Source organism: Scophthalmus maximus, chromosome 21, assembly GCF_022379125.1.
Source record: "Scophthalmus maximus strain ysfricsl-2021 chromosome 21, ASM2237912v1, whole genome shotgun sequence".
Taxonomy (NCBI): domain Eukaryota; kingdom Metazoa; phylum Chordata; class Actinopteri; order Pleuronectiformes; family Scophthalmidae; genus Scophthalmus; species Scophthalmus maximus.
Genome location: NC_061535.1, coordinates 458,513 through 486,156, shown reverse-complemented (window position 1 = coordinate 486,156; position 27,644 = coordinate 458,513). Strand labels below are relative to the sequence as shown.

At 41.7% G+C, this 27,644-nt stretch overlaps 1 protein-coding gene and 1 non-coding gene across 5 annotated transcripts in view; one reads left to right on the top strand and one right to left on the bottom strand.

The window, feature by feature from the left end:
- Positions 1 to 27,644, top strand: part of malrd1 (MAM and LDL receptor class A domain containing 1) — a 68,551-nt gene that overhangs the window by 3,226 nt on the left and 37,681 nt on the right. For 2 of the 4 annotated variants that reach the window (XM_035619516.1, XM_035619514.1), the window contains exons 5-17: positions 452 to 551; positions 5,121 to 5,252; positions 6,366 to 6,518; positions 7,736 to 7,841; positions 8,212 to 8,579; positions 8,946 to 9,391; positions 18,056 to 18,143; positions 18,249 to 18,428; positions 18,537 to 18,693; positions 19,680 to 19,836; positions 19,915 to 20,025; positions 21,191 to 21,404; positions 21,498 to 21,745. In XM_035619516.1, the coding sequence (XP_035475409.1) occupies positions 452 to 551; positions 5,121 to 5,252; positions 6,366 to 6,518; positions 7,736 to 7,841; positions 8,212 to 8,579; positions 8,946 to 9,391; positions 18,056 to 18,143; positions 18,249 to 18,428; positions 18,537 to 18,693; positions 19,680 to 19,836; positions 19,915 to 20,025; positions 21,191 to 21,404; positions 21,498 to 21,745 (2,460 nt within the window). The remainder of the gene's footprint in view (positions 1 to 451; positions 552 to 5,120; positions 5,253 to 6,365; positions 6,519 to 7,735; positions 7,842 to 8,211; positions 8,580 to 8,945; positions 9,392 to 18,055; positions 18,144 to 18,248; positions 18,429 to 18,536; positions 18,694 to 19,679; positions 19,837 to 19,914; positions 20,026 to 21,190; positions 21,405 to 21,497; positions 21,746 to 27,644) is intronic. The other 2 variants (XM_035619515.1, XM_035619517.1) reach the window with 2 other exon arrangements.
- Positions 10,977 to 11,080, bottom strand: LOC118291566. Its single transcript, XR_004786708.1, has one exon. It is a non-coding gene; the product is annotated as a U6 spliceosomal RNA (small nuclear RNA).

Below are 27,644 nucleotides of genomic sequence, written 5' to 3'. Positions count from 1 at the left end.
TTGGGGAAATACCAGCTGACAAGTATAACCAATGAAAACTACGTATTTGAATGCATTTTCCCATCACACAGGATGACACAATCCACCATTGTTTAGATCAGTCATAAATGACAGGTTGTAAAAGTCCACGTGTAGATAAAGCTGTTATGTGGACTTTGATTTAAGATTTTAATCTTGTGTTTTATCCTATTTACTTGTTTATATCTTTTTGATTTCATTCCTGAATCTTTGTTTTTGCTTGTTTAGTGTAAAAACTTTATAACATTGGCTTTAAAAACTGCTACAGATACATATTTTACTATAATTAATATCATTAGAACAAACAAACACTGCATACACGGATGTATGCAAATGCTCAACTGCCAAAATACAGAGTTATTTGTAGACAAATTGTGTAGAAAAATAAAGATGAATGACTAAGATATATGTTGAAGGTTGTGTGTGTATCCAGCAGGTGGTCATTCGAGGGGAATTTTCAGCTGACAGCGAAGCTACTGAGGTCCTCGCCATCGATGATCTATCCTTCAGTCCTGGCTGCCTGACTGTGCCCGGTACTGCTATCATTAACAACATCTCACTACACAGCAGGGCAAATTCAGACCTTGACATTTTGAAATATCGCCACACATAAACAAACTGCTATCAACTAATATTTAATACTGATAACAGAGACACTAATGTACACAGGATGGAATTCATAACAGAATCATTAAAATAGTGCTTACCACACTGAATATGGAGCTCACTGATGAAAATGATACTAATTGAACATCTTGTCTGGCTGAGTTTGATAATTTGAAGTACTGTCCACTTTTTGACAGAATTTCAACATATTGTCTTGGTGGTATATAGGGTTTAGGCTGCAAGCACAAACTATCGCATCTTTACAACTGCTTCTATTTATCAAGTATAGGATCATTTGCCTGTTTTTTATTGAACCCTTTTCATTGATTCATTGTCTCATTTAGGCTACAGTGTTTTTTGGTCTCTTTTCCTTTTCCAAAGTCACTCAGACTGTATAGTGGAGACAGCTGCTCTGGAGGCAGAACTGTCACTGGTGTGAGTTAGATATCAATAGATGATAATGCACAATTGTTTTTCATGGATTTTGCCAAATGATGAGCTTGAACTTCTCATTGAATATATGAAATTTTGAATTTTTTTAGGTGACATATTATGCAAAAATCACTTTTTCAGTGTTTATGCATATAAATGTGGGTATCTGGGGAGCCTGCCAGCCCACAGACTGTGTAAAATGGCCACCCTGTCATTTGTTCGTTAGCTGGCTAAACCCTATATCCTGGCACTGAAGAACTGGTTCAGATTTCTCATCCACTCTGATGTCACAGTTGGACTCTTTTGTAGTAACTCTGCCTGCAATCTGATAATGTCGTCTTTTCTGGTGAAGGGGCGTGACATTTCCTACACATTTTGAAATCGATTGAGCAATCACAATAGACTGGGCCACCTGGCCAATCAGAGCAGACTGGGATTTATCAGGAGGCGGGGCTAAATGAGGTCCAGGCGTTTTAGACACAGGGTGAAAAGAGGAGCTGCAGGAATGGGCAGTATGAGAAGACTGATGCCTTTTCTGAACATTAGAGCATGTAAACCTTTTCAAGTGGTAAAGTATGAACCTGAATATGAGCATAATCTCTCACCTTTAAAATCAAATAATTCTTACTTGTTCATTAATTCATTAATGTCAATGGGAAGTCTGCAGGGAAGCTCTCTAACCTTGAGGTTGAAATTCCGTTATTGGGTGAAATGTCTTTAAAGCTGCTGTCGGTAGGATTTGCAAAATTAACCTTTTTTCATATTTGCTGAAACTGTCACTATATCATGGTAGTAATATCTGAGACAGATCATCTGACACAGAATCTAGGTCATTTAGCTCCCCCAACTGCCATTTGCAAGAATCCACTGCGCTCAAAGAAACCAATTACAGCCAGGGGCTGTCTCTCCGCTCTGTCAATCATCCGGGTATGAGCTGCGCAGCGCTGCTCAGTCCCTGTGCACACTCACTCACTCGACCAACACCAAGCTCACGTCTTCGCAATGAGGAGCTAGCAGCAGAAGCGGAGTTAGTTTGAAAACACGTGGCAGGTAAACGCCAAGCATCCAAAAGGAGTTGTTGGATTTTTAATTCTGAGAATAAGTCCACACTTCTCCCAATCCTACCAACAGCAGCTTTAAAACTATTGGATGATACAGTGAAATTTAGCGCAGACATTCATGTCCACTTCAAGATCTCTGCCCTTCTTTCAGCTCAATGTTCTGGAATTCTGGTTCACAACTTTTTTTTTCTGTTTTGGTGCCTTTCCACCACTGTCATCATCTCTCATAAGCTCTAAAAAAGTATCCGCATTCTTCCTGCACAGCACCAAAAGGGATACAGACAAAGTTAACAGCTAGCTGGTCAATATGGTGGGACATTTGAGAACTAAAGAGCTTGATATTTCCCTCAGGGGTTGGTGGAGACCTAAACAGAGCATGTTCCTGGGCTGTTAGAAATCTGGCTCGGTTAATCATATAAATAAACTAAACAACAGCTAGTCATTCTTTTTCGAGTCATCTTCTTTTATTGTCAAAGCATCAGTCTTGGAGAAATTACAGATGGGTTTCACACAAATACCACTAATGCTTTACTACACCGGCAAAGTTTAAAGGGCCCATATTATGCCCCCTTTTACACAAGTTACATTGGTTTTCAGGTGTGTGAACTACATGTCTTTGCCATTCCATGTCAAAACACCTCAAGGATCAAACCACACAGCACCCTCCTCCTTCTTTATAAACAGCCCTGTGAGACTATGATCGATTCCAGCGCTTTCCTGCTCACTCCTCGCCCCCCTCCCTTCGTGTTCCGCAAAGCTCCGCCTCGCTCCTCCCCGGGTCTGCTGCGCAACTACGGCGTTGCGCTGCCATGACAACAGTCGCACGTAACAAGGCACATACACGACGTAGAGACCCGGGAGGCACAGCGAACACGTTCTCCATAATTACACACAGAGCACAAGGGGCTGGGCAATAGAACGTTAACGACATCCCGGCCGCGAGTCTAGCTACGCCGGCCGGTAGCCAAGAGCTCCGCCGGTAGCCGCGAGCTACACCGGCCGGTAGCTGGGAGCTCCGCCGGTAGCCGCGAGCTACGCCGGCAGCCGCAAGCTCCGCCGGCTACCGGGTTGCGTGTCTAGCTTGGCCATGCCCGCGGTCGTCGTTCACTAGCGGGGAGAAAATTATGGCGTAGACGCGATCTGTTTTTCAGCACTTCAAAGGGGGGGTGCTGCTCAGGTTGGGGGCGTGGTTGCCCCAGTAGCAGGAGTCAACTAACGTCACTTGTCGCCTGGGCTGTGAATGGTTCGTTTACAGACCGTCTGCACGATCAACCCAAACCACGAATCCACGACTCATTGTTTTCTTTTCATTCTCCGTGGGCTGACAGACAACCCAGATAACAAAATATACGTGGAGGCAGGCTGAAAAGGTGCCTGGAGCATAATATGGCCCCTTTAATATGTATGGCACATCAATGTAGTCTGGCCTCAGGAAGACATTGATATTGCTTTCATATGTGGCCCACATCTAATATTACTAACTACATGCCACAATGGTGACTTGAGGATGATTCTTCATGTCCTATGTCCTTTACCCTATCTCGTACATAGCCAATAAATTTGATGAACTGAAATATTGGGTTCACAACATCAATGAATTTTTCTACTAGTTGCACTGTCGCAAATAATGGCAATGTAACCATTAAATACTGACCTATTATTAAATGTATGCAGGGGAAAAATAAGTCAATAACATTTTATTGTAAATAGTATTTCCAAGTTCTACACCTCTTTAACACTTTGTCATAAATATCCACTCTTTGCATGTGTGAGTTTTTCTTAATTTTCTGTACATGTTACGGAATATCCTGACCACCATATCGAAATTATTCTTTAATATGCCTAACATTCCGAGTGGGTGTTGCCTGGGAAGGTCTTGTCTGACTCTTGAGAATCTGTGGTCAACCTTCATAATTTTGTCAAATATCTCAACTGGAAGGGATGAGACAGTTAGAGACATACTAGACATACTATTTAGAGGTGTAATATTCCTGTACTGTTCAGAAGCATGAGATAAGATCTACTCATTAAGCTTCACTGGGCAATATTTTTACATTGACTCTGGTTTCCCTCAGGCTTTTTCCTTCTTTCAGCTCAATATTTCGGTTCAGTCATTGCTCTCCCTAGCATTTTTTTTCCAAACAGCAGCAGGCAGCAGTTTTCACCAAAAAAGACTATTGCCAAACCTGACTATTGCCAAAATATATAGTGATAAAAAAAATGGTTTCCATCAAATTCCGCTAAATTAATATCTGATTCTAATCATTACTGATATGTAGGGCCCAGATAAACAGTTGATGAGTATAATTCTCCAGCTGGGAGCCATTATACTGTGTTTGATGGATTGAAGAATCCCTTGAATCTGCTCAGACGATGGGGAAGTGGAGGGTACGCAGAACAGCAGCAAGAGAAGACTAAGGCAGGGAGAGAAACCATATTTAAACAAAAAGCAGCACAATGATAGGCTAACGAGGCAGGTGTGTTGCAATGGTATTGGAAAGATGAGACCAGCTGGTTAACGGCTGATCGCAGGAATGATAAAAATGATGCGTGTGTGTATGACAGCCAGGATGAATGAGAATAAAAGTACAACCAAAGTAAAGCCTGAGAGTAGTCTTCCTGTCTGAATTTATGATACATCTTTTGTTTCCAATTCTTCTAATAAGCAAAATGAAAATGAGTTAATTTAAGAGTGTTAGATCTACTATTGATCAAAAAATGTGATTGATTCATTAATTCACAGTTGAATTTAATCTTCCATAACATAACTAATGTAGTGCAGCCTATTTTGGATGCAGCTAAACTTCTCTTTATTAATCCATCATAATCTCCCATGAACGTTTTTTTTAAATAAAATCAAATGTTTGGATTTAGTGATGTCTGTAAGGTTTGTATCTGTTGGGTCTACGTTTGATTTAATAACTCTCAGTCATCGAAGTAGCTCTTGCAACTAAAAATGTAATTCAACCAAAATGTCAAACTTATTTTTGATTCCTGTGGCAGAGATCAGTGTTCCCCGTCCTCCTGTTTGCCCTCCATCGTGGTTTGCCTGTGGTGGTGGGAAGTGCATCAAGGAGACCAAAGTGTGTGATTTTACCCCAGATTGTCCCCACGGAGAGGATGAAGCCAGCTGCCGTAAGAACCTTGTTACCAAGTAACATACTCAAGTAATTCACATCCCATTCATATGTTTGACTGAGATGATTTATATTCATGTGTCTGGACACATGCCAAGATTTTTTTGAATTAATTTTTTTCAGTTCAGTGTAATTTATCCCTTTCAGTTATTTAGATTTGATTAATCAGTGTGGGTTCATAAAGGCAAAAACTATTTAGTTTATATAATGTTCCATATAATGTATTTCTTTAAGCTTCACCTCATTGTTATTGAACATACAGACATACGACTCACCCAGATAATTTGACATTAACTCATGTTTATGTGTTGAATTCAATTTAAGTTTTGTTTTATGTCAGTTCGGCATGGTGGACAGATCCAAATACTACAATACCCATGTTCATTGGCCACCATTGCAATGGAAGCGCCATAGTTGCAAAATTGACCCTGAATTCACAACTGTAGCAGCACAGATTCCGCCTTAGGTCAGCAGTGAATGTGAAGGAATTTTAACCATCGTGATCTCTTGCTGAAATTCCCCCTTGGGGTTGAAGTTAATGTCTACTCAATGTTACATGTACACACGCTTGTACCTTTTAATCGAGGTACCAGTCCTTTTCTAATGTAGTTTTGTATCTTTTGTAATGGTTTGTACAGGAGAGTTGTGTGGCCAGCTGTGAATTAGGTAACATACATCTAACAGTTAATGGGGTTTTGATCGTATAACACTTCATCAGATAGACTTCACCCAGATGTCTTGGAATTAAAATTAGTAGATGTTCGAAAGTCCATTTGTCTGACCTCTCTAGCACTAAATTTCTCATCCATGATGGCTTCAAAGTTTGAATTGAGGTTTTTTTTTCCGACCTTGCAAAGACAAGTTGACATAAAAATCTTACCACAAGGCCCATTAGTAAGAATAATCAGGAATAAAAAATCATTGTTGTCAGAAAAATGGATATTCCATGAAAACTGAGCAAACTCTCTCTGCTAAGGAAGATTGTGATGTAATTAAAAGCTGTAGAACAACTACTCTTAAAACTTGTAGTGAGATTTTAGTGACAAAGTTGTTTTCAAGGCCACAAATGAAACTGTACTTGCTTAAGTTCCTACCTGTTCTACCTATTCAGCCTCTGAATGTGACTTTGAGGGTGGGTCTTGTGGCTGGTACGAGCTCACCCTGGGCGATGGCTTTGACTGGGTCAGGGGTTCCTCTGAGGAGGTGCCTCCCGACTACCTTGACCACCCACCACCTTTGGACCACTCTACAAACGCAACTGAAGGTATAGAAATGATGTGATAATGAATAAAATGTGATGAGTTGATAAGAAGATTTGCGTCCAGGGTGTATGGCAAAATATGGCAAAAGAAAGGAATGCAACATAAACTCTACCCATTCTGTGCGATTACACCACATCATTCACTGAAATACACTCCACTATACTCAATCTGAAACACCATTAGTCTCCAAGAGATTTATGCACCACATGTGACTGTATTTTATGCCTCATTACATCTTTATACTTTTCTCCACATCATCCCTCCAGAATAGAACTATTTGAGTCAGGGATTTAACAGAGAATTTTTTTGAAGTCTGACTCAATGCAAGTGTTTTAGCAGCATCATCTGTTGTTTTTGTTGTGTACGTCATATGAACATGCTGCAAGATGATGTTCTGTCAGGTTGAGATCTGGAGACTACCCAGGCTGTAAAATGAGGTGAAATGTCCTTTTCTCTGTTATGTTTGTGGAGCAGCTCGATGTGCTTTGGGCTTTTGGAAATGACACATCCTGGTGGGAGCATCTGTTTGACTTTGAAAATCTTATTGTGACCAACCAAAGACTAAGACTAGTCTGCCACAATGTGTAGTTATGTGGTTGTGTTCAAACAGTGTATATTTGGCAGTAAGCCTCCTAATATCAGCCGAGGAAATATTCAAAATCCGTCACACCATCATCAACTCATACTGTCCCACTTTGGCCAGAATGGATTCATTCTTTTTTTACCCTGCCATTGACAAGGTGTTATTTGTTCTATTGAAAAAAGGTTTGAGAGATGAGAAATGTCACTGTGCTGGTATATTATGAATTTTCTCCCTGGGGATCAATAGTCATTAATTAGGCAAAAAGGCAATTTATCAAGCACAATAAAAAAAATTATATTTTCATCAGGTATTTCTGAACTTGGCACTAAGACAGTCTAGAGCATATATGAACGCTATGGAAATCAAAGGTTGTTTATATTCTTTATATTCACTCAACATCGTTAAGCAAAAAAGCCTAACAGGATCAGGTATTTCTGAGTAGAAGAACTTAATGCACGTAGAAACAACAACAATGTACAAAGCCATAAAACAGTTAATTAACATATCAACTGTCATCTTCCACAGTCCAACAGTTCTGATGTTTTTAAAGATGACTTACTGGCTGTCTGAGGTTTACCTCAAGGAGATAGACCTTGAATATGGTTTGAATATTAATTGTTGTTTCACTCCATGCAGGCCACTTTGTGTTCATAATGAAAAATAGCAGCAGCCTATATCCGAGAGCAGTTCTCAGAGGACCCTGGTTCCAACAATCGGCCTCTGGGTGTACTATGACCTTCTGGTGAGAGTCACATTGCAACCTGGCCTCTTCCACCAACTTTTAATTGTCTTACTGTCGAAAAAAGCTCTCGGACATGACTCTTCATCTTAACCAGAATTATCTGTATCCGTTGATCCCCCTGCAATTTTAGACCTTTTTCATTTCTCACTCTCTACTTTGATGTTTTTCCTAAACTTTCTCCTGTTCTTGCAAACAATTATTTCACATGTCTCAGCTCTGCTCTCTCAGCATCTCTCTTGCCTATACACTCACACACACTGACTGATCCAAGGAAGATTCTCAAGAGCATAATTCATTAAAATGCACATGCTATGCTGGAATATTATTTTCTCTATATGTTTTTCTTCCATTTCTCCATTATCTCCTTCAGGCATTACAACTCAGGCATATCTGTAGGCGCTGCTGACATGTACCTTCGAATCAATGGAATCCACAACAACACTGTCATATGGAGAACCTTTTACGACCAGGGAACCCATTGGAACCAGGTGACGGTGCAGTTGGGACGCATCACCCAGCCCTTCCAGATTGCTCTGGCGAAGATGAGCCTTGGTGTGTTCGATGGGGTCTCTGCCTTAGATGATATCACCTTCAAAAACTGTTCAATGCCGGTTGCAGTAGCAGAGTGTCCGCTGTACACACATTTCCACTGCGTGCATAGCAACGCGTGTGTTGAGCACCTGCAGCTGTGTGACCTTGTGGATGACTGTGGGGATGGATCAGATGAGGAGGGATGTTGTGAGTGTCTCTTTTGCTCCATTAAGAGCTACTTTTGATACAAGAAGTTAGTACTTAGATTCTAAAACAAAAATGTACAGTAATAATACTGTACTTACAAGTAAAAGTCCATATACAGAATTACGATGCATTCCATTATACCTCTGGACACAGAGCTCCGAGGTTGGGGTGGTGAATTACCTTCTGTCCCTCGGAGGTCAGTAATTCCGAGTTCCAAGATTTTAATGGAAAAATAACCCAGAGTTCCGAGGTATAATGGAAAGCAGCATTATATCAAAATTTACATTAGCACAGGATACTTGAGTTACTTTCCTCCACCCCACTATTTTGGTTCCAGTAAAAGTAATGACCTGTCATGTCTCACAGCTCCAGAGATGCAGTGTAACTTTGAGGAGGGGCTGTGCAGCTGGAAACAGGAACAGAGTGGAGGAGATGTGTTTGACTGGACTCAGATCCAAGGCCCCACTCCATCCTTTGACACGGGGCCCTGGAAAGACCACACACTGGGCACTAGCCATGGCCATTACCTCTACATCGAGTCATCTGTCCCCCAGAAATTTAAAGACACTGCGGTGCTACTGAGCCGAGTCTTTCAACCCACCCACCAGCGTGGCAAGGACCCCTCCAAGTCCCGCCATCGCTGTGTTTTCCGTTTTCATTACCACATGTTTGGATCACATGTGTTCTGCTTGGCAGTCTACCTGAGGACCACCTCCACAGGCCGTGGCCATATGCTCTGGGTACGATACGGAGACCAAGGAAACTTATGGCACAGAAAGACTCTCTACCTCAACAGTGCTCGTCCTTTCCAGGTAACTAATCCAAGGATATAATGCTCCAGAAATTTATGCAAAAGGGAAATATAAAATCTTTTTTAAGTGTGTTTAGGCTTCTGCTTTATAGAACAGGACAAACTGGATACATTTACCTCTTCATTGTGTTCTGTTTTGATAGACATGGATAGAGAAACCTGGTTAGTCCAATATAGGCTTGTGATCATGCGCTGGTTTGCTTACTCTACATTCATCAGATATGTAATCTAGGTACTGACTGCTGTAGTTCCCATTAGTTACTGTACATCTAATCTTCAATGAAATTAACAATAACATTTGTTTTTTGAAAGATCATTATCACTTTCACTTTTTTTTGCACATGTAGCTATTTATTTTGTTGTTAATCATTATCATTTTTGATTAATGACTGAGGTTGATAACCACGGAGCAAGTATTCAGATCTATCTTGCATTCACTTTTTTAGTAAAATATGTGTACATGCTCATCATCAAATAAAAATGTGAAAATACCAAAAGTAAAGTATTAATTGTACAAAATAACAATTTTAAAAGAGTTATATAGTATTAAATAAAATATAAAGTGCTATATAGGATTGTTATCACTGATGGTTTGGTTTTTAAGCAGTATTTTGTACTGACCATCATTTAAGCATATTTTAAAAGTTAACTAGTCATATGAAATGAATGTAGTTGATGTAATACATCACGGAATGTCCAGACAAAAGGGGAGGTTGAGTGTCGCTTTATCTTAACTTTTGTAGTCCTCCGCTGCATGCAATGTCGTTAACACACATCTACTGTCTTAAACCTATACGGCTACTTTTACGACAATGCTGTGCGCATTACTGTATTATCTCTAATACCATGACATGTCCCCTTTTAGCTTTACTTTCCCCTTTCAAATTAACAAATACGAAATCATGTTAAACACTTTGTAAACAACAATGCTATTGTATAGCAATCAGCAAGAGCAAAACCAAACATCCTTTAATATGTAAACAACTGCTATTCGTCTGTAGCATCAATAAACAATCAACATTCAGTTAGCATTTCGCAACATATTACATTCTGGAACACTTTTGACAATCAGTTATATGGTTTACCATCTGGAACTCTTTTCTAAGTCAATGAGGATATGACAGGTCACATTCTCTCACAGGACCAGTCTAACAACTTGTTTAATGATCCTTCCAGACCTGGTCTGCAACAGTTTCCCAGTACCGGAATATGTGCTAACTCTAGGGCTTTGCGAACCAGTCCCATTCCCAACAGTGGAGTCCAGCTGTTGGCTGGTATCTTTGCAAACAAGCGAGACAGGTGCTGTACTCTCCGTTGACTCTGGAGCTGACACTTCCTGTAGATGGCGGCAGTTATGCCGTAGTGTTGCTCCCTGCTGTGTCTCGATAAAGTTAGAATGTGGCGTGACACTCTCACTGGTCACAACTGCAGGAGCTGACCAGGTTTTCTGGTGGTCCAGCTTGGTGAGGACATGAGACTGATATGATGAGACCCTGTGCTTTATCTGTGAGCAAATGCCTGGCCACCAGAAAGAGAGAGAGAGAGAGAAAAAGTGGGAGAAGGAGAGAGAGAGAAGGAGAAGGAGGTAGGAGGAGGAACGCTTCACGAATTTGCGTGTCATCCTTGCGCAGGGCCATGCTAATCTTCTCTGTATCATTCCAATTTTAGTATATGTGTTACCGAAGTAGGAGGGAGAAGGAGAGGGTTGGAGAGGGAGAGAGATGCTCATGGTATAAGTTCCCCCAGCAGTCTAGGCCTATAGCAGCTTAAAAAAGAAATGGTTTATTAAACACCTGAGCAGCTCTAACTATAAGCTTTATCAAAGAGGAAGGTTTTAAGTTTAACTTTAAATGTAGAGAGGGTGTCTGCCTCCCTGACACAAACTGGGAGCTGGTTCCAGAGGAGAGGAGCCTGGTGGCTGAAGGCTCTGCCTCCCATTCTACTTTTACAGACTCTGGGAACCACAAGTAGTCCTGCGTTTACAGACCGAAGTGATCTATGGGATGATATGAAACTATGAGCTCTGTAAGATATGATTGAGATTGATTATTAAGGGCTTTGTAGGCTAAGAACAGGATTTTGAATTATATTCTGAATTTTACAGGAAGCCAATACAGAGATTCTAACACTGGAGAAATATGATCTCTTTTTATAGTTCCTGTCAGAACTCGTGCTGCGGCATTTTGGATTTACTGGAGGCTTTTCACAGACTTATTGGAGCATCCTAGCAGTAATGAATTACAGTAGTCTAGTCTAAAGGTGACAAATGCATGGACTAGTTTTTCAGCATCCTTTTGAGATAGGATGTTTCTCATGTTCTTGATATTGCGCAGGTGAAAGATGGCTGTCCTAGAGACTTGTTTATGTGTGAGTCAAAGGACATGTCCTGGTCAAAGGTTCCAAGGTTTCTCGAAGTAGAGCTCGAGGCCAAGGTTATATCAACCATATGATCAGATAATGTTTCTCTGAGGTGTTTAGGGCCGGGTAAATTGACCTCATTTTTTTCTGAATTTAGAAATAAAAAATTATAAGTCATCCATGTCTTTAAGACAGTCCTGAAGTTTGTCTACCTGATTAGTTTCATATGGCTTTATAGATAAATACAGCTGGATATCATCATCATGGAAGCATATATAAAGTGAAAAGTATCAGTCCCAGTACAGAACCTTGTGGTACTCCATGTCTCACTTTTGTATGAATGGAAGATTTGTTGTTAACGTTAACAAACTGAAATCTATCAGATAAGTAGGACTTAAAACATTTTTAGTGCTGTTCCTTTAATCCCAATGTGTTCTAGTCTCTGTAACAGAATTTTGTGATCTATGGTATCAAATGCAGTACTAAGATCTAATAGGACGAGAATAGAAACATGTCCACTGTCTGAGGCCATGAAAAGGTCAGTAGTGCTGTTTCTGTACTATGATGTTTTCTAAAACCTGACTGAAAGTCTTCAAGCAGACTAATCCTGTGTAAATAGTCACATAACTGGTTAGCAACAGTTTTTTCAAGGATTTGAGAGATAAAGGGGAGGTTTGATATGGGTCTATAGTTAGCTAAGATATCTGGGTCTAGAGTCGTTTTTTTGAGCAGAGGTTTAACTACTGTCACCTTAAAGGCCTTTGGTACATAGGCTGTTAATATAGATAAATTGATCTGATCTAATATGGAACTATTAATTAAAGGTATTACATCCTTAAATAGCCTTGATGGAATAGGATCTAAAAGACAGGTTGATGACTTGGATGAAGTGACAAGTGAAGTCAGCTCAGCCAGATCTATAGGGGAGAAGCATTCTAAATATAAATTAGGCCTGGCTACAGTGCTGAAGAGGAACCTGGGGTTGTTTTTATTTTCCTCTATTAGTGAAGAATAATAATTGGTTCTGGCATTTTGGAGGGCTTTCTTATATGTAATTAAACTATTTTTCCAGTCTAGGTGAGAATCATCTAGACTATTGGAACGCCACTTCCTTTCTAAGCTACGTGACATCTGTTTTAAAGCACTTGTCTGTGCATTAAACCAAGTCAAGTGTGGAACGTAGTGAGGCTGCTGCACTATCAACAACATCATCAATTTGTGTGGGAGTAAAGTTTTGATAACTATGCTGCACTGTATCGACACAAGGCAGTGGAGTAAAATGAAGAAGGAACTTTTTCTTTGAATTTACTTACACAGTTTTCTGATAGACACCTGCTGTAATAGAACTTTTCTCCAAATTCAGTAAAGTTCATAAACGAGAATTCAAATGTAACTAAGTAGTGATCGGGCAGAGGGTTTTGAGGTAATACTATTAGATTGTCAATGTCTATGCCATATATCAGAACGAGGTTGAAGGTGTGATTAAAACAGTGAGTGGGTTTGTTTACATGTTGAGTAAAACCAATTGAGTCTATGAGCGAATTAAAGGCAAAACTAAGACTGTCATTGGCAACATCCACATGAATGTTGAAATCGCAGACTATAATAACTTTATCTGTGCTAAGCACCAACTCAGATAAAAATAGTATGGATGTTGTCCATTTTCTGTGGAGCAGCAGGCATATTGTCAATGACAGCTCCAACGTAGCACTCCACATCTGTGTGTGTGTCCCTCTTGTTCTCAGTGTCGCTCAGAGGGCTCCTTGACAGTGTGTCTGCCACAACGAGGGTCTTTACCGGTGAATGCTCAGCCTCCGGTTTAAACCTCATAAGACGCATGAGAAGTCTCTGGAACCGAAGTGGAACATTGTCCAGGTCCTTGCTGTTCATTAGTGGGACAAGGGGCTTGTGATCTGTCACTAGTTTGAAACTCTTGAGGCTGTAAAGGTATTTCTCAAACCTCTAACAGACCCAGACACTTGCCAAACACCCTTTCTCTATCTGCGCGTATCTGGTTCCGTGTCAGTCTCCTGGACCAATACACTCCTGGCTTCCAGTCTTCTCCATAGAGCTGCAGTAGCACCCCACTGATCTCGTACTACTAGCGTCAGCTGAAACTGTGTTGGGTCTGTTGACGTCATAGAAGGTCAACACAGGCGATTTCATCAGGAGCTCTTTAAGCCTCTCGAAAGCTGTGCTGGCCCCCAGGTCCATACTGTCTTGGAACTCAAGAGCTCATATAGCGGCTGGCCCACTGTGGACAAGTTCGGCATGTATTTACCAAGATAGCTTACTATTCCAAGGACTCGTTTCAGGTCCTGCACATACTCTGGTGTGGCGAGCTCTCGGATAGCCTCCACTTTGGCTGGGTCTGGCCGCACGCCAGAAGCATCAATCACGTCCCAGGAAGTATAACTGTTTGTGCGTTAGCACACACTTTCCTTTGCTGAGCTTCAGTCCAGCAGACCGGAGGTCATGTTCTTCTATGTCCTTTCCGTACAGGACTATGTCGTCCATGTACACCGCTACTCCTTGCTGGCTGTGTAGTGTCTCTGTCATTTTCCTTTGGAATATCTCCGGGGTGCTCGTTATTCCAAACGATTAGCGCTGGAAACATACCTGCCAAATGGAGTGATGAATGTAGTCAGCCTGTCGCTATCACTGTGCAGATGTCAAGTGCATTTCATGCATGGCACAATAATGTAGGATATTATGGTAAAATCAAGAGCTGGATGCTTGACTGTTTTTTTAAATAGATTTTAATAATTACCATCAAAGCTACATCAAAAATATATCCGATTACATGAGACTTGACAATTATGTTCTCCCATTATTCTCTGCTCTGCTGCTCTCATGCTGTCTTCCTCTCTGTAAAAGACAAATGACAGACAATTAGAAATAATAGTTAATATTAATAAACCAGTGTTTCCTGTAGGATTTTGAGAGACTATGGGGGGTGGACCTGAGCCCCTGTAGGGGGGTCAGGGGACTTGCTCCCCCGGACGAGAATTTTGTACATTTTAAAGTTAAATCCATCAATGTGGTGAACTTTGACAGCAATTTAGGAGGCTAGATCTCTGAAGAACTTTTATGCTCTTGTAAACAATTCCTGTGCTTTAGTACAGAATGTCATAATACACACAATTGTTGTATGTATATGAATGATGATCACCTCCATTAATATCCTTACAACCTATGTGTTTGTATGGGCACTGATACCCACCCAGAAAATAATGAAGCAAGATGGAATTCGCCTGTATGTGCTGCCGCCTCTTGCAGTGTCTACTACTTGTGAGGCGAGCTGCCCTCGCTCCTTGCACACATAGAGAGACAGAGAGAGACATCTCACCTGCATTTGGGGAGTAGATAGAGGAATACATAGACAAGTGTTTAATGGATTAAATAATGTGCAAGGTTAACCCTATGCCGAATTGTAGGCCCTTCTAACTGCATCCAGTCTGTACCTAGTAAACTAACTTTACGTTATTATACGTTAACTTTCGTGAACAATATTGGACATTTCAAAATGACCTCAGGCTCACTAACTTCACTTTCAACAATAAACACATGAACCGTCAGGTCATCAATTAACTTTACAAACTAGAGGTCAATATTACAGTATTACAGGGGAAACCCAACAATCCCACAATGAGCAAGCACTTGGCGACTGTGGAGAGAAAAAAATCCCTTTTAACAGGAAGAAATCTCTGGCAGAGCCAGACTCGGTTGTGGGCGGTCATCTGTTTCGACCGGTTGGGGTGAGGAGAAAAATGGTGAAGAGAGGAGAAGTGGGCAGAAAGAGGGGAGAAGAGGGACAGGAGGAGAGAAAAGAGAGAGAGGACAGTTGTACAATTGCCGCTTTAATCTCTACCAGACTGATACTTATAATTACAGAAAAACTGACACTTATAAATGCAAAGTAGAGAGAAAACAGAGTTGATGACATGTAATGTAAATACATGGGAGAGAGAGAGACAGAAGAGTGGGTGAGAGAGATGCTCATGATTAAGTTCCCCCAGCAGTCTAGGCCTATAGCAGCATAACAAAGATATGGTTTAGTAAACACCTGAGCAGCTCTAACTATAAGCTTTATCAAAGAGGAAGGTTTTAAGTTTAACTTTAAATGTGGAGAGGGAGTCTGCCTCCTTGACATAAACTGGTAGGAAGACGGCGCGCTCATGAATTACGTTCCGTTTGGGAAAAAAGTAGTCGTCATATTTACCCATGACAATCTCATAGTCGTCTCGTCTGCAGCTGCAGCGAAAGTGAAAGGCTTGAAAATGTTTTCTGCTTCACTGACTTTTACTTCCCCATCTTCCTTATTGAGCTTAGTCGCCATCCTGAATCTCTCGAAGTACCTTTTCCAGTCAGTCCACTCCATTGGTTTATCAAAGCAAAAGTTTCCCGGTGGGCTAAACTTATACAGCTTACTTTACGTCAATGCGGTGCGCATTACTGTATTATCTGTAATACCATGACAGTTGATTGCTCAACATTTCCTTCTGAACAGTAGTGGGATATAATGTTAGCATCATGAACAGAAAATTTTAAAAATATTAGTTCTGATATCTCCAAATACTTCCACCATTGGCCAAGAATGTATTCTTACTTTTAACACTACAGCGTCCCTTGTAGTTACATGAAATCCCAGTCCGAATCATTTGAAATAAGGCCCCTTTAGTTATCAATGACAGACATGGAGACATGAGCTTCAGGCTATCACATTTTCCTGGCAGGCAACAATGAAACACTAGTGAACCCAAGAGTTTGTATTTTAGACTGCACTTCCGCAATGCATGATGAAGCTCTATATAATAGCTTCACTGCTCAAAATCGATCCATAGAGATATATGAACTGCTGTCATTACTCATAAGTGAGTATAACTTGACAAGCAGTTAAAGACTTTTCCTCCATTTTGGCATTGAAGACAAGATATCTATTTGTCAAAATAATAGACTGCAGAAATGGTGAAAGTTAGAAAAAAACAAAATAATACCCCAAGATGAATTGAATTTAGATGGAGGCTGATCCGTTTGCTTGCGCACGGGCCCATGAAATGACAAAGCATAATGATTTAAGAAAGTCAATTGTACAAACTTACTCCTGGATTTGCACTGAGATTTAATGTGACCTATGTAACCACAACTAAGCATGTCTTGCACATGAAAACAACAGTAACTGCTCAGAGCAAATAAAGAACATTAAAAATATCAAAAGACAACATGAGCTGCATTGCATTTGAGTTAATTAATTGTTTGAAACATTAGATATGCTTTATTCTGTAGTGCATGTCTGCTGTAGACTTCAGTGCAGTAACAAAAGCAATTAATGACTTTATTCATTCAATATTTCTAAATAATGTTCTCCTTGGCAATGGCACACGAAGTGACTGCTGACAAAACGTATGTGAGGCAATAGGCTTTTAGCTAATGATTCGTTGCTTTGGACAGCTGTGATCCAATTTAAGATTCAGGAAAGGTAGCAAAGCTTACTGGCAAGAAAGCAACCAAAATCTGTTAACTCTGGTGACTTTGTTTTGTGTGTAAAGGTCAAATGAAGAGCTGTCCAAATGGAGAGAATACAATAATATAGAATATGTAGATAATGGTTACACCTGTGCTTTTCCTACGACTACAAATAAATCAAAATGTCTTCTAAAGGTTAATTAGGTGCATACATAGAGTATCCTGGTTGTGTGTGATGTTCTTAAATATGAATATGACTTTGCTGATAAGGATAGATGAAGTATGTCATTAAAAGAAACAAAAATGTTACATCAACATTTTTTCCAAGAATTTTGTCCTTGATCATATCACCATTTTTTACAGTGAAATGACCCGAGGTCCTAACAGTCTAGAGTAGGATCTGTAGCAGTCTATCAGTTCAAAGAAGGAATCTTTTTTTTAAATTATTATTCGTATTAATATATTAAATCAGATTTTTTTTAAATTAAGGCTTCAATGCGTCAATCAGTTGGTGGTTGATAAATGTTATACTTCACCAGCTAGCTACACCACCTGACAAAGATAGCGTTAGCTATGACCCATTTAGACTTGAGACTTTTTTTTGTTTGCTGAACCAACAGCTTTCGTAACCAGCTAGTGAAGTGAAAAAGTTTGGCTTGCTTACGACAAAATGTAAACCATAACACTCAACCGAATAGCATTTTTTTAAATACTTTTATTTATCTTGACCAACATTACACATAATAATGTATTTACTAGCTACATTTCTTAATTTGAAATTGTCAAAGCTGATTCAGTTTCTAAATTGTCTTGTGTTTCTTTCCACTCTCCTTAATGGCAGATTTTAATTGAAGGTACAGTTGGAGATGATTTCAATGGAGACATTGCCATTGATGACATTTCCTTCCTGGACTGTGTCCCGTATGAAGGTAAATGAGTGTACCATAACACATGAGATGGACTGACACAATGAGGGACTGTTTTTGTTTTCATCTGCACTGTTGATTTATATTTTCTACTGTGCCCTGTTATAGGAGAGCTTCCCATGTTAAATACCACAATCCCTGTAGTGACCACTCCCCCACCCACAGTGCAGCCCCACAGCTGCCCTGATGGAGAGTTTGTATGTGGGGCACATGGGGAGTGTGTTCCACAGACCAAAGAGTGTGACTTCAGACCTGATTGCTCCGATAGCTCTGATGAATTAAACTGCGGTAAAATGTTTTGCCACCCCCCCATACTTCAATGGTTTCTCACTTTTCTTTTTCCATTTCCTCTGTTGCTCTGTCCTATTCGTTATTTTACCTCTTAACTTTCTTCAGTGAAGGAACTGTGTGATTTTGAAAGAGGTGACACTTGTGGTTGGATGAGTCTCGACCCTTCATTGGTCCCAATCCATGCATTTCTCTGGTCACCTGATCAAGGGGAAAGCATTCATGATGGAGAGCAGTACCATCGTCCTATCAATGACCACACCCTGTGAGTACAAACAAAACTGATTATGGTGATATCTTTAGTGCTGAAACAAACAGTGAATCAACTGGCTGATTAAGGGGAAAAGAAAATACACCTACTGTCACTTTTCAAGCAAACATTCCACATATTTGCCTTTTCCAGCTTCTAAAATAATTTGATGCTATTTAACTGAACATCGTAAGGTTTTGGGGGTAATTGTGTAAAACAAGCAATTTTTAGTCAGATTTGCTTTTGGGAATTTACATTGAGACTGACAATGTGATTAATGTGATAGAAGGACAAACAGACAGACAGACAGACAGACAGATAGATAGATAGATAGATAGATAGATAGATAGATAAAAGCAAAGACATTACATAAAAATGGACTGCAAGCCTGAGAGTGTATTGCCCATTTATAGCGGATAGACTGTGACCTGATTTTCCTTATCTATGTTTTATTGACTGGGCAGTGAGAGCAGAAATGGCAGTGCACTTTGACCACTATGTTTCATAATTTCTTCCCTCAGCCAAAATCGCAGACACTATGTTCCTTCATAACCTCTCCGGCGGGCTGCAATGCCTTCCTCCTCAAACCTACAGCAGAGAGGGGAGAAGCTGTGTCTTACTTAACCCAAGCAGAGCTACACCTGTTCTGTGAATAGTATTTAACCAAAAAGGGGTGACGCAGATGTTTTTTACGATCAGGCCAGTGAAGGCATGAGAAAACCATGAGTTAACAGAGCCGCTTGATAAGCAGCTTCGTGATATAGCCTTTTATAGGAAAGGCCAATGTTACTTTAGGCTCAGTGATGATAAATATACCCCAGGTATAACGAGCTTCATTATACCTTTCGAAATGAGAACCAATCATGCTAAGGACCTGTTTTGACAAAGGTGTACAGTAAACCAAACCTAAACGTGATGAAAATAAAACATTCACTGCTAAACTAATAATATGCAGAAATGATTATGATATTGTCCTGTGTTTCCTGTCGTTCCTCTGATAGAGGCACCCCTGAGGGTTGGTATATGTATGCAGACAGTTCAAATGGTTGCTATGGTCAAACCAGTGACCTACTGACACCTGTCATCTCCTCCACTGGGCCTCATTGCACCCTCATCTTCTGGTACCACATGAGCGGATTCACTGTAGGATCACTGCAGGTGAGGAGAGCAGCAATACTCATCATTTCCGTGTACAGCAATTCATAATCATTCCCTTTGTCCTGACAATATCTGCAGGTGCTTTTGAAGAACAGAAACCTCACTCACGTGGTTTGGTCTCAGACTGGTAACCAAGGTAACAAATGGAGACGAGGAGAAGTATTTTTGGGTTTATCAAACAACTTCCAGGTCTGTAGATCATTTTTTTTCCAGAGATTCCTCAGAAATGCTTATAAATGTGTTAATGAAATGGTTTATGCAATTTTTTTTTTCTTTAATCAGTAATAACACATCAAAGGTTTTTTGCACTTCAATAAAGTTTAAACCTACACCCCAGATTTTTTCCGGTGCATGGCAGAACTGACAGCTATTGGGCTGTGAGGAAATATTTGCAGATTTTTACAAAACGTGTTTTGCTTTTGGATTGCTTACTGCCCCTTTAAATTGAAAAAGGAAGGGTCACTTGATTAACATCAAATACTCATTATGGAGGCTGGCAAATAGTACATTTTCATCGGACAATAGCATTCTTTCATTAGATTCTCTTCGCTTCATACACATCCTCATTAATAATCAGCTTTAACAGGCCAAGCATTACTCTCTTTGAGTGTTCACCTCAAACTCTTCTTCCAAACATCCAATGATTGATCCTTGATATGGATTTGGACTATAAATTTAGGTGTGAAAAGCCGTGTCACCGTGTGTATTCCATAGTGATTGTCATTGTTTCCACAATCATTACATTAACACACATGATTCAGATTATTAAAATTCGGTTTGGACAGAAGGGTAGCCTCTTAGATGACAGTGCACATCAGTGTAATCAGCCTAATTTAAATCACAGCAGACTAAATTGGACAGGCAGACTTGATGATCAATGATGAATTGATTGAGTCTAATTCAGTCTAATGAGTCTTAACTTGTGTATGACAGTAATCAGAGTTGCAATTCCTATACTGTCTCTTTCTGCTGAGGTTATTCCAAGTCCTTATGACCACACAGACCTTGTATCAGTCTTGGTGGTTTGATTGCATAGGAGAAGGCTTTCATTAAATACCACAGCCTTTGCATTTTCACTAACCAGACAGTCAGATCTTTGTGGATATTACACCAGGCAGGCCTTTTCACACTTTATTTCCAGACAACAAGTGTCCTTTTCCACTTCTCTCTGAGCTCTTCATCATCTGTCTACCCTAAGATGCAGAATGTCTTGACTTATAAGGACAGAAGCTGCTGTCACCTTTACTGCATTGCTTGTCTGATAATATTAAATTATGTTAAATCTAAAAATGTAATTATGTTCACATAACAGACAGGACTAAAAGCTAATTTTAGGTTTGTTGTCCTTTGTCAGTTGTTGTTCAGAGCTAAGCGAGGGATTAGCTACATGGGTGATGTGGTGATAGACGATGTCAGCTTCATCGACTGCACCCCCCCGCTTCCCTCAGATCAACCATGTACACTTGAGCAGTATGCCTGTGCCAATGGCAACTGCATCCCTCAGGACAACCTGTGTGACTTCATCAACCACTGCAGGGACAACTCTGACGAGGACCCCTTCATCTGTAGTGAGGGCTCCTCAAATGTTTGACTGATCCGCAGAAAGTTAGTTGGAGTGAGGGGATGGCCTGAATTTATTGTTTTTTATTACTGTGTTTTAGAGGGCTTTAGTGGACGCTGCAATTTTGAGTTTGACCTCTGTTCCTGGCGCCAATGCCGACAGGATGACTTTGATTGGCTCATCAAAGCGGGCAGCACTCCGACAGTTGGCACCGGGCCGTCAAGTGACCACACCCTAAGAGACCCCTCAGGGCACTATCTCTACCTTGAGAGCTCTTTCCCGCACTCAGTTGGAGACATCGCCTGTATATCAGGACCCCTGCTAAGCCGCAGCAGCTCACAGTGCAAGGTGAGATCACGGGCAAAGGGAAAAATACAGAAGGCAAGGGGTAATTAGAGATGAATCATAGATTGGGGAACAATGGGAGCAAGATTATTTTCAACACATTCATCAAACTGGTAAATATCTTACTATAATTACATTGCATTTTGAATACTTAAATATCAGTTACCAGTAGTGCTGTGTGTTGGCATGGCATATTTTTCTTCACTAAATATTCTGGATGTATTTAGTTATTTATAATCAGCGTTGAACCTCAAAGAAGCTAGATTTGATTTGATTTGATTTAATACTAACCATCACAAAATTTTACTGAAGCCGAGAACGGCCATGCTTGCAATTTTTTTTTTATGTTATCATCTTTTGTAAGAAGTTATTATCTCGTCTCGATATAACAACACACTTATTTTTGTCATGATAACAAGAAAATAACTTGTTATAACAAGACATTAACTCGAGAGAACAAAAGATTGTTTCCTCTTATAACTTACGATATTTAGCCTATCAGAGAACAGGAGAGCCATGCCTAGATGGTATCTTGACAGCAGTAGCTACAAATTTCAGGGGTTAGCATTGATGAACGCATCAGAGTGTATTTTAATCCAGGTTTAACACATGCAAAAATTGTGTCTTTCCATTCAAGATAATATTCAGATTATCAGATAAGTCCTCGTCATTACAACGGAGAGGCACCAGTCTTCAGAGAAAATCTTGTTAAGCCTGGTAGGCTGTGTGTGTCTGCATTAAACCTGTGTATTGCTGAGATTAAGTCATGGAATGCTGGGCTACATCATCCACTACAGCTTCTCCGGTTAGAGAAAATCACACGGACACAGGGATATTGTTTTGTCTGTTTATATATCGAATTGGAGGATTACAGGTGAAATAGAATGGTTTCTGTGAGACATCAGAAAGATACAAATATGTATATTAACAAAAGATGTAATAAACAAAGCCTCAATAAACAATATTGCACAATAGCAATTGCTAAAATAAACATGCAGATGAAAAGGGCCCATAAGGTAACTTAAACCAGAGTACATCTCACACACACACACCGCTGGACACGGGCTGTCTTTGTGACTGACAAGCGCTAGCTTCACATAAACTAATGAGTGTTAGCTTAAGTCAGAACTTTTAACACAGCCGTCTAATTAACGGCAATAAAGTTACAGCATCTTAGCGGGGCATAAAAGAGGTTACACACAACATATATGCCACAGAAATATCCGCGAAATGCATCACAACACACAACACTCACTTTCTTCATGAACGCATTCCCCATAATGATGAGAGCTACGGCTGCCCCGTAACATGTATACACATACTCCTAAAAGGTCAGACCGAAGCTGCGCTACACGGTCTGCCCAAAAAGGTGCCTGAATATATTATAACTGAAAATAAAGGGAATTTACAACAGCCACCCCCAGAATAGCGTAGCTTTTATGAAACAAAATAAAATCCCTAATGTGCAAAAGAAGTCCCTGGATCAGATCCCTGTCCGGAACAGCTGGCAGCTGCACAAGGCATGCCACAGGTCTCAGGTAAGTCTTGTCACCGACTCTGACCTCGGCTGAGCGGGTCATCTGCACTGACATTCAGCTTGACCAGCTTCCGCACTGGCCAGTGAGCGAGTGGCAGCTGAGGGTCAACAATCAATACGACGGTATCCTGTTGGAGTCCATCACTATGTTTCCGTCACTTCTGATGGACTTGAAGTGACGGTAAGTAGCTCCTGAGGAACTGCACACAGAAGTGGTTCACCATCATCTGACAATGACGCCACCATCTCCTGGTGAGTTGGTCATGGAGCGTAGCACACTCATGGTAGGAAGGCGTCCCGCCGACCCATCAACAACATGTTTGGCTTCATAGGGTCCGGATCTGCGAGGTCCGGCGACACGTATCACAAGGGCTTGGCATTAAGGATGCCTTCCACCTCTACCAAGAGGATGAGCAGAACTTCTAATTGGAGACCCTGAGAAACGACCACCACTTGAAGAGCCTTCTTGTCGGATTGTATCTCACGCTCCCAGGCACCACCGAAGTGGGGAGCTGCTGGTGGATAAAGCGAAACTTGTTTCTCGGCCAGTCTCTCCTGCAGCTGTGGCTCCATCTCAGCTCTCGCTCTGCACCCCGGAAGTTTGTCCCCTGATCTGAGATAATCTCAAATGGGGTGCCCTGACGGGCGATGAATCCCCTCAAGGCCAGGAGGAAGGCGTCAGTGTCGATGCTATTAAGCAGGTCTAGGTGGACACAACGAGTTGTAAGACACTCGAAGATGACTCCCCAGCGTTTCTCGCTGCACCGTCCGATCGTCACTGTGTATGGCCCGAAAAAGTCGAAGTCTGTCGAGAAGAAAGGGGGCTTGAGAAGCCACAGTCTGTCTCCAACGTAGGACCCAATATTGGCGTTTAATCTCAGCGAAGAATCTATTGGGGCCTGGGTGGAGCAGGCGCGCATCTATTACCTTGATGAGGAGCTTTGTTACTGCGTGACTAGGCTCGAGAAGGTAGGGGGATGTCGCAAAAGCGTCCACCGACACGTATAAGATCCGTTGTAGGATCAATTTCCGTGGAGATAGTATTGATCCTGCTGCTGGACATTATTGGTTTGCCGGCTTTGAGACACGTGAGCTCTGCTGGGAAGCAGTCCTCTTGGCTGACCTTCAGCAGCAGGACTTCAGCGTAGCACTGGTCAAGCTGAGGTAATGAGGGGTCGAATTGCTGAGTGGCTTTGATCAGGTCTGTCCAGTAGTCAAACTGTGTGACTGTCTGAGGTGCTAAACTCGTCTGCGTGAGACTGCAGAAGATACCTTGCTCGAGCTCAGTGATTTCTTCTGGCTCTGCAGCGACAGGAAGCGATGGCCAACCGTCAAGTGGGCCCTGGAGGATCGATGGCCCATGGATCCATCGATTGGGTACCGCCAGCTCAGCCAAAGTCTTGCCACGGGTGAGATCATCAGCCGGATTATTAGCCGTGTCCACGTACCACCAGGTGTGCAGGGCAGTCAAGTCTTGGATCTCAGAGACCCTGGTCCCCACAAAGACCTTGAACCTGCATGACTCTGATGTCAGCCAGGTTACGACTGTACTGGAGTCTGTCCAGAGAAAGGTCTCGGAGATGCTTGAGGTGAGCTCTCGATGGATGAGAGAGGACGACTGGACTGCTGTTAGTGCTGCACAGAGCTCTAACCATGGCCTTGACTGCTGGCGCTTTGGGGCCACACTAGACCTTGCCATACCATAGGAGATGTTGACTTTGTCATTGGTCTTTGTCAGGAGGTAAGCTACCGAACCATATGCTTGTTCAGAGGCATCACAGAAGACATGCAGAGTGTGGCTGTGGCTTCAGTGGCAACCTCCAGCGGTGCGTAGGTTTGCGGTAGAGAGATTTTTGCCACCTTGGGAAGTTCCCTCTCCCAGCTGGATCAATCCTCAACAATGTCAGCAGGGAGGTTCGGGTAATCCCAGCCCCTCTTCCTAGCCCACAGCTTCTGAACATGAATCTTAGACCGTGTTGTGTAGCGTGTGATGACTCCGAGAGGGTCATATTGCCGAGCTAGAAAGATAGCTTGGCTGGTACTGTGAGGGATGACTGGCAGAGGCTGACATGCTGTCTGCTGGGGCACAGTATGCATGTAGGCTGAAGGCGCCATTGACCAGTTTGATGATGATAATAACAACAACATAATTGTATTTTTTAATTATAAGTATCAGTCTGGTAGAGATAACAGCGGCGGTTGTACAACTGTCCTCTCTCTCTCTTCTCTCCTACTGTCTCTCCTCCCACCCTCTTTCTGCCCACCTCTCCTCTCTTCCTCATTTCTCTCCTCACCCCAACCGGTCGAGACAGATGACCGCCCACAACTGAGTCTGGTTCTGTCAGAGATTTCTTCCTGTTAAAAGTTTTTTCTCTCTACCGTCGCCAAGTGCTTTGCTCATTGTGGGATTTGTTGGGTTTTCCCTGTAATATTGTAATATTGACCTCACTATGTAAAGTGCCTTGAGACAATGTATGTTGTGATATGGCGCTATACAAATAAAATTGAATTGAATTGAATTGATGGTTGAGTGGTAGACGGCTGCGGCCCAGCTGCCAATTGTTGGCCCCCTGGCTGGAACGTAGTTGCAGATGCAGTCTGGGGTTGGTATGTAGGTTGTGTAGGCGTGACCAGATATAGGATTGTGTGGCCACTGGCATGCTGCCATACAAGATTTCAGACGAGGACTCAGGCTGGCTGAGTGGCTGGTAGACAGACTAGTACCCCGTCGCAGGTTGTTGGCTGACATGTCCCACACCTTGCAGTGTCTGGATGGTAGATGGTGCCATGACCATGCTCATCGCGGTGGGCACTGGCAGCCTAGAAACCAATCAATGGCGCGTCATTATTGGTGGTAAGGACTGTGTCAGTCTGTAGCTCTCTGTCCGCTAGTCTGGCTTGCACGTTGTGACAGCCTGAGACTGTAATGCTGCAGTTGTTGTGCGCAGAAGTGTTGTTAGCGGCCACTGATCTTGAGGCTGTCCCACTTCGATGGACAATGGCTGCTGCAGGTCCAATTGTCCATTTGGGCATCCAAGCAACGTGAGTGGCTTGAGGGGAAGGCCAGACTTCGGTACGAAGATGTTTGTGGAGAGTATAGATCCATCGGCGAGGCAGATCCACTTTCACTGGGGCTGAAGTCTGCAAGTTGACGGCGGTGGCAACTCTGATCAGAGGGGGTCGGCGATTGGTGCATCGCACATGCATTTAGCTGAACAAGCAGGTAGCTAGCATACGGCGCTACATCCCGTAGTCCCACTTGATTAACTGCTCCTGGCCAAGAGAGACAGGGTGTCTGCCCAAGCACGGGGTGTAACTGGTCACCTGTAGCTGCAACTCGGTCTGGGGTCTGAGTAACCGCAGCTTCCATGTGCTGTCGTCTTCATGGGCAGTAGTAGGCATTAGGGACTGTGATAAGCTGACCTGGTAGATTTGCAGCTGTGCCGGAAGCTGTCGACGTCTTCCTCCTGCTGCAGTTTCAGGTGTTACTGCTATCTCTTTGTCTATGGCGCTGTTGTGGGTCAGGAAATCCGCCTCGAAGGACCAATATTGCTGAGATTAAGTGATGTGATGCTGGGCTGAGAGTCAAACGGACACAGGGATCTTGTTTCTCTGTTTATATATCGAATTGGATGATTACAGGTGAAATGGAATGGTTTCTATGATACATCAGTAAGATACAAATATGTATATTAACGAAAGATGTTATAAACAAAGCCTCAATACACAATATTGCACAATAGCAATGGCTAAAATAAACATGCAGACGTAAAGGGCCCATAAGGTAACTTAAACCAGAGTACATCTCACACACACACACCGCTGGACACGGGCTGTCTTTGTGACTGACAAGCGCTAGCTTCACGTAGCTAATGAGCATTAGCACTTATAACACAGCTGTCTAATTAACTGCAATAAAGTTACGGAAATTTAGCGGGGCATAACAGAGGTTACACACAACATATGCCACAAAAATATCTGTGAAACGCATCACAACACACAACACTCACTCTCTTCATGAATGCATTCCCCGTAATGATGAGAGCTACGGCTGCCCCGTAACATGTATACACATACAACTAAAAGGTAAACAAAAGGTCAGGACCCAAGCTGCGCTACACGAGAAAACAAGAGCTTTGTTATCTCGAGATAATGAGACAATAACTCGAGACACCAAAGGTTTTTTTTTTTTTTTCTTCCCACTCTCTTCGCTCATGTCTGTGCACTAAATAGGAAGCTACAGTACATCCAGCTTAGCTTAGTATAAAGGTTGTAATCAGTTAGAAACATTTATAATTTGTCATTTTTACACTTGGGTTTTTTAAACAAAAATATATATTGTGTTCATTGGCACTTTATATCTGC